General features: G+C 38.7%; 1 protein-coding gene across 1 annotated transcript; it reads right to left on the minus strand.

Annotated features, from left to right (window-relative positions):
- Nucleotides 1-5,485: 5,485 nt before the first annotated feature.
- On the minus strand, nucleotides 5,486-6,418 carry LOC125150525 (olfactory receptor 1361-like). Its single transcript, XM_047830516.1, has one exon. The coding sequence runs from the start codon at nucleotides 6,416-6,418 to the stop codon at nucleotides 5,486-5,488; it is 933 nt and encodes a 310-aa protein (XP_047686472.1).
- Between the last annotated feature and the right edge of the window lie 5,607 nt (nucleotides 6,419-12,025).

A 12,025-nucleotide genomic window follows, 5' to 3' on the forward strand; every position in this document is an offset into this window, starting at 1 on the left:
AATTTCATAGCATTGTGGTCTGAAAATATGCATGGTATGATCTCAATCTTTTTGTACTTGTTGAGGGCTGATTTGTGTCCCAGTATGTGATCTATTCTAGAAAATGTTCCATGTGTACTGGAGAAGAATGCATATTTTGTTGCTTTAGGATGAAATGTTCTGAATGTATCTGTTAAGTTCATCTGGTCCAGTGTGTCATTCAAAGCCATTGTTTCCTTGTTGATTTTCTGTTTAGATGATCTGTCCATTGTTGTAAGTGGGGTGTTGAAGTCTCCTACTATTATGGTATGATTATCAATGAGTTTCTTTACGTTTGTGATTAATTGATTTATATATTTGGGTACTAACACATTTGGCACATAAATGTTTACAATTGTTAGGTCTTCTTGGTGGATAGACCCTTTAAATATGATATAATGCCCTTCTTCATCTCTCGTTACAGTCTTCATTTTAAAGTCTAGATTGTCTGATATAAGTATGGCTACTCCAGCTTTCTTTTGTCGACCTTTATCATGATAGATGGTTCTCCATCCCCTTACTTTCAATCTGAAGGTGTCTTTAGGTCTAAAATGGGTCTCTTGTAAATAGCATATAGATGGATCTTGTTTTATTATCCAGTATGTTATCCTATGTCTTTTTTTAAATATTTATTTATTTTGGGGAGACAGAGAGAGCTAATGCAAGCAGGGGAGGGGCAGACACACACACACACACACACACACACACACACACACACACACACAAACAGAATCTGAAGCAGGCTCCAGGCTATGAGCTGTTAGCACAGAGCCTGATGCAGGGCTTGAACCCACGAAGTGTGGGATCATGACCTGGGCTGAAGTCGGATGCTTAACTGACTGAGCCACTCAGGCATCCCAACCATATGTCTTTTTATTGGAGCATTTAGTCTATTGATGTTTAGAGTGAGTACTGACAAATATGAATTTATTGCCATTATGTTTCTTCTAGAGTTGGAGTTTCTGGTGGTGTTCTCTGGTCCTTTCTAGTCTTTATTGATTTTGGTCTTTTTTTTTTCCTGTCTTTTCTCCCTTCAGAGAGTCCCCCTTAAAATTTGCAGGGCTGGTTTAGTGGTCACATACTCCTTTAATTTTTTGTTTTTCTGGGAAACTTTTTATCTCTCCTTCTATTTTGAATGACAGCCTTGCTGGATAAAGAATTCTTGGCTGCATATTTTTCCAATTCAACATATTGAATATATCCTGCCACTCCTTTCTGGCCTGCCAAGTTTCTGTGGATAGGTCTGCTGCAAACCTCATCTGTCTTCCCTTGTAGGTTAGGGACTGTTTTTCCCTTGCTGCTTTCATGATTCTCTCTTTGCCTGAGTATTTTGTGAATTTGACTATAATATGCCTTGTTGATGGTCAGTTTTTGTTGAATCTAATGGGGGTCCTCTGTGCTTCTTGGAATTTGATGTCTGTGTCTTGCCCCAGGTTAGGAACGTTTCCCATTATGATTTGCTCACATAACCCTTTTACCCACTTTTCTCTCTCTTCCTCTTCTGGAACCCCTGTGATTCTGATGTTGTTCCTTTTTAATGAGTCACTGATTTCTCTAATTCTTAAATCGTGCTCTTTTGCCTTAGTCTGCCTCGTTTTTCTGCCTCATTATTCTCCATAAGTTTGTCCAATATATCACTGATTCGCTGGTCTGCCTCATCCATCCTTTCTGCTGTGGCACCATTGAAGATGGATGCCATTTTTTATTTCATCCTGAGTAGCTTTTACTTCTTTTATCTCTGCAGAAAGGGATTTGAATCTATTTTCAACCCCAGTTAGTATTCTTATTATCGTGATTCTAAATTCTGGTTCAGACATCTTGCTTGTATCTGTGTTGACTAAGTCCCTGGCTGTCATTTCTTCCTGCTCCTTCTTTTGGGATGAATTCCTTGTTTCATCATTTTGAAGGAAGAAAAGGAATTAATAAGGTAAAAAATAATTAAAATTAAAAAATTAAAAACAACACCCCCACACACATAAAAATCAAATAAATGATGCTAGATCCTAGGTTTGTTTTGGTCTGGTTTTTGAAAGGAGCTTGAAAGATTAGAGAAAAAAGGGGGAAAAAAGAAAAAATGAGAAAAACAAGAAAAAGGAAAAAAAGAAAACGTTTGAAAATTTTAAAAAATGAATACAATGAAATAGAATAAAATGAAATGATGGAAGTAAAAAAAAGAAATGAAAAAGAGAAAAAAAAGAAAATTGTATAGATGGACCAGCAAACAGAGTGAAATACAATGGAAATTGCATTGTTTTCCCCTATAAGTCAAACTATGAAGCACTTTATAGTCCATAAACTAAGTAGGCAGAGAGACTTATGGTGTTCCTGAAGAGCAAGGTTGGCCCAATTGGGCGGGGCTTAGTGTAAAGCCTCCATTCTCCACTAGATGGCACTGCTTAGCTTACTGGGGTGGATTGTTGTGACACTTGTAGGTGTGTATGCGCATGCACGGGAGGGGTAAAAATGGCATCACCCAGCTACCCAGTCTCTAGTATCAGAACTCTGTTCTCCCTGATCAGCAATCGTGCACCTGTCCTTTGTCTCTGGCTTCCATCCACTCCCCGCTTTTACACTGTCCATGACCAAGCTGTCAGGTTGCCAGGTGGCACCTCCCTCCTGAGTTTTATCTCAGATACAGCTGTGTTTCCCAACCCCTCACTTCTGAGGGATTGTGGCTTTGACCTGCTCAGATCTTCTGGGGGAGAGTCTCACCAAGCAATGGCTGGGTGCCAGCCACACCCAGGAACATTTGTGGGACTATACTGCTGCTGATGCCCAGAGGCTACAACTGGGTGCCAGCCCGCCCCAGAAAAGTTTACATGATCGTGTAGCAGCAGCATTTCAGGGATTATGGAAAATCACAACACACATCTGGCACCAGTCTTCACCCTTAACGACCTTGTTCCAGCACCAGCAAATGTGGTTGTTCTCCAGGGTCTGCTGGCACCTTTGCCTGTGTGTTGGGGGGGAACACACGCCTCTACCAAATGTCCTCCCAGCAGGGGAACAGCCTCTTCCTGTGTGGCCCAAGGACCCCCACATCTCACTCAGCTCCTGGGGATTTGCCCTTCTCACCAGAGCACTGCCAGGTATGGAGCTGCAGAGTTTCAGACTCTGCACTCCCCCTGTTTGTAGAGTCTTAATGGAATTTAAGCCCTCTCCTTTCTCCTTCCTCCTTTTTAGTTCAGTCCCTGTGGTTGTTTCCACTTTTCCACTTTCTCTCCAGCTGCTTTTGGAGGGGGTGCTTTTCCCATATTCTCCCTCCATCTCAGTCCTCTCTCCACAAGCAAAAACAGCTCCCTGCCCTCTGTGGCTTCTCTCTCCCCCCATTCACCTCTCTGTGCCACATACCTACTGAGTTCTGTGGTTCAGGTTGTGCAGATTGTTGTGTTAATCCTCAAATCAGTTTTCTAGCTGAGCAGGATGGTTTAGTGGTTCTCTGGCTGTATTTCATGGATGACAGATGCAAAACAAAACAAAACAAAACAAAACAAAACAAAACAAAACAAAACACTTCTATGCTGTTCTGCCATCTTGGCTCCTTCCCCCAGAGCAACAACTATTATAAAGTATATGATTCAATTGGCTGACTGATTAATCAGCAGGGGAGGGGTCAAGCTGACAAGACCTACAACAATGCCAAAAGCAGCTATGAAAACAGCAGCAGCTGTGTGACAACAGGGGCAACAGCTATTTTTTGAGTCCCTTCTGTCTGTTAGATATCATGCTAAGCACTTTAATTACATTTTTTCATTTATTTGCTATTTTTAAAAATTATAAAAACTCATATTATTACCTCATTATTTCAAAGAAGGAGATCCAGAGGTGTTAAATAACTTACTGTAGAGTCACCCAGCTCCTACGTGCTGGGGCTATGATTTTCAGATTGTTGGAGGTGTTTGGGGGAGCCCAATAAATAGGCTACTACTTTCCCAGTTGGGTTCTAAATCAATTAATGAATAAGACAATGACAAAGAACAGACAGGAGCCAAATCACCACTTTACTACAGATGATGTCTAGGTTGAAGACATGACTTGAGGTGAGAATCTGCATGCTTTTCTGGCCAACTCCAGAAGTAGGTATTGCTGGATTAGGGAGAATTCCCAGGTGTATAAGTGGCTGCTTTGTTCTTAGAGATACATAGCAGAGCGCATGCTCCCTGTAAACAGGGCTGGTTCTCAATAAGAAACAGGGATGGTCTGAACTGAGTGTGCCCAAATTTATGTTCTGGGGAAGGATGAATAAGGAAGAAAGTGGGCAGTTGTTGTGCAAATTGAATCTCATCCTCATGGAGGTACAGGTCAAGCCAGGTGAAGAAATATTCCTCCCAACACTAGTGCACCGTTCTGTGTATATTCAGTCAACCTTTGGTAATCCTTGTGAAGCAAATAGGAATTACATAATTACTGGAAGAATTCTCCTTAATTCATTTTCCACCTCCATCTTCAAAGACCTCCCAAATATTTACCTGAGAAAGCAGTTATCTAGAAGATCCTTCATAAATGACATGAAGATTGGAAACAGGGCTTCCAGAGTGTGAATGATTGAAGGTTGTCCTAACAGACAGAGGGAGGTCCTAAGATTGATCAAGGTAAATAACAGAACTGAAGATTTAGATTCCATAAACATTTATTGAGTATTTACTGTGATCCAAGTAAGCTTATGTATTATTTATTATTTGTTACTCTTATGATATAGGTGTTTTACCAGCTTTAAAGATAAGAAAACCAGAACTCAAAGAGGAAGAATGTTCCCCAAATCACAGAGTGTGAAAGTGGAGGACTTTTGGTCCTGACTAGAAACTTCTGACTTCAAATCTTTAGTTCTTGTCACAATAACATTAAATATTATTGGAGGTGGAGTATATGCCTGTAGAGTCTTAGACCAACACAATCCAATCACTTTATTTTATCAGAGACATCAAGCGATTATCCAGCTGTTACACAGTTCATTTATGGCAAAGCCATCCCTGGAGCTCAGGACTTAAACTAACGCCCCATTCTGGCATTTCTATAGAACACTGTCTGTTTAAATATAAAGTACCAGATTATTTCCTTTGTATTTCTTGTTACCAGAAATAATGAATCCTATATTCTTGAGCTAAAGGGGTCTTCCATAGTTCTAAGTTGAGCTAAACAAAATTTTGGGCTTTCAGTTTCATTTTATAAGTGTGCAAGTCCCTCCACCCAAAGGCTTCTCTTAGCCACCAGTAAAAATAACAAGAGCCATTTTGATAGTGGATAATAAGCTTCTCAGAGCCTGGGCACTTCACAAAGATGATCTAAGGTTACCGACATCACTGGTCCCTCCCTGTCCTCAGTGTTAATCAGTACTTTGAAATATAAACATAAGAAACAAAGAAGTTTCAGGTTCAGGGAAGCTACAGTGGTTAGACTCTCAGGCGGCCAATTTCAACTCCCAGTTACGAGTCTTGGATTCAGGACCCTGAGATCCTGAGAAAGAATGTTAGAGTGTTTTTCTTCTGAGTAGTTTTCCTAGTGCCCCCTTCATATCCCTGTTCCTTAGGCTGTAGATGAAGGGGTTCAGCATGGGGGTCACCACTGTGTACATTATTGAGAAGACTCTATTCTTTCCACCTGAGGGGGATGATGGAGGACATAAATAGACCCCAATAGCTGTGCTATAAAACAGAGAGACCACAGAGAGGTGGGAGGTGCAGTTGGAGAAGGCCCTTTGCTTACCCTTTGGGGAATTGATTCTTAGGATAGCCAATGCAATATAAAAGTAAGATGTAAGGATGCAGATGAAGGGTCCAATTAGCAATGTTCCTGCCACAAGGATGAGCACCAGGTCATTGACATAAGTACTGGAGCAGGCCAGATTCAGGAGTGGGACAAGATCACAGAAGAAATGGGGGATGATATTGGAGCCACAGAAAGAAAGCCTAGTTACCAGGAAGGTATGCACTAGGGCGTGGAAGGTAGTGACAACCCATGACCCAGCCACTAATAGGACACAGCGTTGGTAGTTCATGATCATGGCATAATGGAGGGGGTGGCTGATGGCCACATAGCGGTCAAGTGCCATCACAGCCAGGAGAAAGTTGTCCAGATCTGCAAATAGGCCAAAGAAATAAAGCTGTGTCAGACACCCACCATAAGAAATCCTTTTACTTCCTGAGCCAATATTATCTAGCATCTTGGGAATTACTGTAGAGATGAAACCAATGTCAGAAAAGGAAAGGTTGGCTAGAAAGAGGTACATGGGGGTGTGGAGGTGTAGGTCTGAGGCAATGGCCAGGATGATGAGCAGATTCCCCACCATGGTGACCAGGTACATGCCCAGGAAGAGTCCAAATAGGAGAGGCTGCTGCTGTGGCCACTCAGAGAGGCCCACGAGAAGAAATTCATAGATGTTGGTATGGTTTCTTCTATTCATGTCTGGAACTCTGTATGAAACAAATTTTATTATAAATAGCAAAAAAGTAAAATAATGCTGTAGAAAGTATTTCATATTCCTATTAGAAAAATCATGTGGTTTAGACAATTCTGTTTTGGCAAAGCTCGAATTTATAATTATGCATGTTAAAAAGATAGTTTGGATCAAACTATTTGTAAATTTACAGATTGGTGAGAGCACTTGACCAGCTATCCAGGGCACCTTCAATTTTTTTTTTTTAACGTTTTTATTTATTTTTGGGACAGAGAGAGACAGAGCATGAACGGGGGAGGGGCAGAGAGAGAGGGAGACACAGAATCGGAAACAGGCTCCAGGCTCTGAGCCATCAGCCCAGAGCCTGACGCGGGGCTCAAACTCACGGACCGCGAGATCGTGACCTGGCTGAAGTCGGACGCTTAACCGACTGCGCCACCCAGGCGCCCCACCAGGGCACCTTCAAACTGTTCCAGCAGTCTCCATGAAACATGGTTGTACAATGTGAAAAAAAAAAAAGTGTGCTCTGATTACACAGATCCATCCCATCAGCATATACTATATTTCTCATTGAAGAATAATATAATATAATTAACTAAATAATGTTTTACTTACATTTAAAAGTTAATTAAAATGAAATGAAATCAATTAATATTATATATAATAATTATAATTATAAATAATTATATAATCAATTTAAGATTTTTTAAAGGTAAAATTTCAGAACAGCATGTATATTTATAATTCTATCTTAGTTAAAATTAAAACAGAAATGTCTTATGTTTTAGTTTATTCAATTCAGGTCCTTTTTAAAGTTCCCAGCTTAAAAAAAATTTTTTTTTAATGTTTATTCAATTTTGAGAGACAGAGAGACAGAGAGAGAGAGAGCATGAGTGAGGGAGGGACAGAAAGAGAGGGAGACACAGAATCTGAAGCAGGCTCCAGGCTCTGAGCTGTCAGTACAGAGCCCGACACAGGGCTCAGGCTCACAAACCAGGAGATCATGACCTGAACCGAAGCTGGATGCTTAACTGACTGAATCACCCAGGCACACCTAAAGTTCCCAGCTTTTTTTTTACAGAAGAGGCTGTAGAAGGGAATTCTGTTCCAATTCCCCCCAGCATGTCTCGGAACTATTTGTGCCTTTCCTCTGAAACCTTGATGTCCCTCACTTACCGATTTTTTTTTTTTTTTTTTTGCTGTAAGTAGGCCTCTTATATTTGTTTTTTTTTTTTTTAGATTCATATATGGCAAACCTAATTGGAAAGAGTCAAATCCTTAATTTGCACCCCACCCCAAACTACACCTCAGTTTGTTTCTCGCAGAGTTCTGAGAAGAGAGTATCTTGATTTGAGACTTGAATATCTTTCTGTTCCACAGCAGCCACAGTGAGGCTACACGAGGAATCTCATTACTAGATAATTATGGGTTTTGAATTTATCCAATCCATACTCCTGTCTCTAACTCAATGAAAAAGTCAGTCTAACAATAGCTAACACTGGCTGAGCACTAGCCATGTGCCAGCCACTGGATTTTCTTGTGGTAACCCTGTGCAGTGACGCTATGCTTACTTTATTTTAAAGATGTAGAAACTGAGGTCAGGAGGATGAAGAAAATTGCCAAAGCTACACATTTAGGGTGTGACGTAAAGTTTATCTGAGTCAAAAGTCTAAGTTCTTAGTTCTGCTATGCTGCTTTTCAGGGTTTACTAAATCACTTTCTGACTCTTATTCAGCTTCCTGCATATTTTCATGAGAAAATGCACCATTAGGGACTTAACAAATAAACTCCTTCATTTATTCATTTCACTTTATCAAGATAAAGTTGGCAGATGAAAACTGTATATATGTAAGGTGTACAGTGTGATGTTTTAATATACATATACATTGTAAAATTATTACTACAATCAAGTTAATTCACATATCTATCACCTTAGAGAATGTAAATATCCATTCAATTTGGTAGCTACAGTTTTCATGACAAATGAAGATATTGATATTTTTGGCTTGTGCATCAGTCTCTTGTGAGTGTGACTGGTGTGAGTCAGTCCATTTTAATTTAACCCAATGCTTGGATATGATCCAGTTTCTATACATGCAAAGCTAATGACCTCAGACCATGATTATCATTCTGAGAAGCTCAGATTCTTTTCTTTCTGGTATCTCTGTCTTTTACCACCAACTGCAACCAAGTTGATTCAAGAGCTTAGCAAATAGAAGGAAGTACAGTGATATAATTTGTTGTATTCATTTAGTCATATCACCTTTATAGTCACAATTAGAAAAATGAATATTTATTCCAATTTTTCACTTTTCTTGCAAAGGTAATCAACCTTTAGGAGCATACAGCCCATCATAAACAGCTCCATTGATTCCAAATGAAAAACAAAAATAAATGAATATTCTCAGAATTCTTCTGATATTCTGGGCAAATAAACTAATAGAACTTAAAACAATTGACTTTTGGGGAAAAGATACATCCTCTGGTTTTGACTTTATTATGACAGATGGTCTAACACCCTGGCTAGTGGTCCAGGCTGTAGGAGACTGTCATACCCATGTGGGGGCATTTCCTGTACTTCTGAAAATGGAATCCCTACTATATCTATGCACTTAAAACCGCTACAGTAGACTCATTTATTTGTCTCCAGGGAAAATATTTAGGCTGCATAGTGTAAACTAAAAGAAACATTTAGTTGGTACAAAGGAAATTTTGACTCACCTTCTGTATCAAACCCAATAATGAGGCTTTGAGTATTTCATTTAACCTCTTGGACTTCAGTTTCTCCCTCTGTGAAGAAGGATAACTGAATTATGTCATAGGCTGTTTTGAGTCTCCTTATTACCATCAGGACAACATCCAGGCTTTTTCTTATCATGACATAATTAGCCCTTCCTGAGTCTGTCTCCATCTGTCTGTCCAGTGACACTTCCCTGTCATGCTATGCCACCCCAGGCTCACCTATGAAACTGCCCACAGCCCTCAAACACCTCACATGTCCTGCCTGCATGCCTTTGCTATTTAGCCATTTCACCTTCTTGGATGCCTCCCCCTCCTCTCTACCTGGTGATAGCTCAGGTGTTCAGCACTACAACTGATACCAGAAACAGGGTTCCTCAAACAATTTCCAAAAGACTAATCTGCTTCCCTTGACTGACTAGAAAAGGGGAGGTATGGTCAATGACTTACTCTCAGTCTTGAGTTGGGCCCAGAAGAGCTCCTCATTTTTTCATGTTAAGGTCAAGATTTGTCTCTTCTGATCTGGGATCTTACTTATCAAGAGTGGAGAAGCCATATTTGATGGCAGAAGAAAAGGCATCTTCCCCTATGTTTAAGGCATAAGTGGCTCCTGGGACATGGACCCCTCATCTACTCCAAGGATGGAGAAATGAGAGCAGGCCATCCTTGATCCTAAGTCAGCCAAACTGACTAGAAACCCAGAAAAAAAAGAAGTTACCCACCTGCAGTTTCTAAAATAATCCCTAGAGCTCCCTACTGGAAGTTGCTGAGACACCTGGGAACACCAGTCTCTGAAGTATTCATTGTGGGAAAAAATTTGGTCTGTTGCCCAGTCCTCCAACTTGAAATGAACTTCTCTGTGACTTTGTGAGGTTCAGTTATTCTCTCTGGACTTTGATTTTCTAAGGTAAATAAGTCAGAAAACAAAATACTCTCTCACAATAAAAATCTTAGCGTTAACATTTTTACCATTTGAAGTGATAACTCATTATGATTTTAATTTGCATTTCCCCAATTCTCAATAATGTTGAGCACATTTTCATGTACTTATTGACCAGTCTTAGATATTTTTATGAAGAATCTGCCCATTTTTATTGGGTTTATTGTCTTTTGATAATGATTTGTAGGAATTTTAATTCTGATTTATAATGGATATACTTTCTCATTTTTCCTTTAGTTTAAACCTTTAAAAACCCAAATTTTATCAAGATATTTAATCATCCTTAATTTCCAAACATCTTGCAACATTTCCTAAAAATGTTTATTTTTTAATTTGAATGTTTCCTCCACAAAGCTCTGTGTGGCAAACCTTCTGAGCCTTTATATATCTATGAATATTTGTAATATATCTCTACATTTGAGCGGTACCTTTGCTTGATATAAAATATTGATTTTAAAACCATATTCTTTCTGTGCATTAAAAATGTTTCATTGTCTATTTACATCCAGGATAGCTATTAAGAAGTCTGATGTGAGTAGGATTACTGTTTTTGTGTAGGCAAACTTCCCTTTCTGTCAGAATTTTCTCTTTGATTTTGAAATTTATTAAATCTATGGAGGTGTAAGCCTTTTATTTTCTCTACTTTTTATCACTCTATAGAGTTTTGAAATATGAAGTCATTTATGTTTGAATAATTTGTCTCCATTATTTTTCTAAATATTTCTTCTCAATTTTATTTCTTATTCTTCTGGGACTCATACATGATATGAATTATATAATATGTATTATATATATGTTATATATAATTAATGAAACAGATGTATGAAGATCTTAGGTTGCCTAGCATACATTCTATACATAGAAATCATTCAAAATTGTGAAAAATTTAAAAAGTATTATGAATATTGAATTAATGAATATGAATATTTATTATATTATATTATGAATTCATATTACATATATAGTAGTTTCAAGTTTTTATTTAAATTCCAGTTAGTTAACATACAGTGTAATATTAACTTCAGGAGTAGAATTTAGTGTTTCATCACTTACATAAAACACCCAGGGTTCATCACAAGTGCCCCTCTTAATGCCCATTAGCATTAACCGATTCCCCATTCACCTCCCTTCCAGCAACCCTCAGTTTGTTCTGTATAGTCAAGAGTCTGTTGTATGGTTTGGCTCTTTCTTTTTTTTTCATTAATCCTTCTTTATTTTGCTTAGGGGATAAATTACATTATTTGATTATTTCTTATTGTGCTAAAATACACATGACATAAAATTTACCATTTTAACCATTTTATTTTTAAAATGTTATTTATTTATTTGTTTGTTTAAATATAATTTATTGTCAAATTGGCTAACACACAGTGTGTAAAGTGTGCTCTAGGTTTTTGGGGTAGATTCCCATGGTACATCGCTTATGCAAAACACCCAGTGCTCATCCCAAGTGCCCTCCTCAATGCCCATCTTCCCCTCTCCCCCACCCCCACATCCACCCTCAGTTTGTTCTCTGTATTTAAGAGTCTCTTATGGCTTGCCTCCCTCTCTCTCTGTTTGTAACTATTTTTTCCCCTTCCCTTCCCCCATGATCTCTGTTAAGTTTCTCAAGATCCACATATGAGTGAAAACATATGATATCTGTCCTTCTTTGACTGACTTATTTCACTCAGCATAATACCTTCCAGTTCCATCCACGTTGCTGCAAATTGCATGATTTTATTCTTTCTCATTGCCAAGTGGTATTCCATTGTATATATAAACCACATCTTTATCCATTTGTCAGTTGGTGGACATTTAGGCTCTTTCCATAATTTGGCTATTTTTGAAAGTGCTGCTATAAACATTGGGGTACTGTGCCCCTATGAATCAGCACTCCTGTATCTATTGGATAACCATTTTAAAGTGCACAATTTAGTGGCATTAAGTATATT

The sequence above is a fragment of the Prionailurus viverrinus genome, chromosome D4 (assembly GCF_022837055.1).
Source record: "Prionailurus viverrinus isolate Anna chromosome D4, UM_Priviv_1.0, whole genome shotgun sequence".
In the NCBI taxonomy this organism is placed as follows: domain Eukaryota; kingdom Metazoa; phylum Chordata; class Mammalia; order Carnivora; family Felidae; genus Prionailurus; species Prionailurus viverrinus.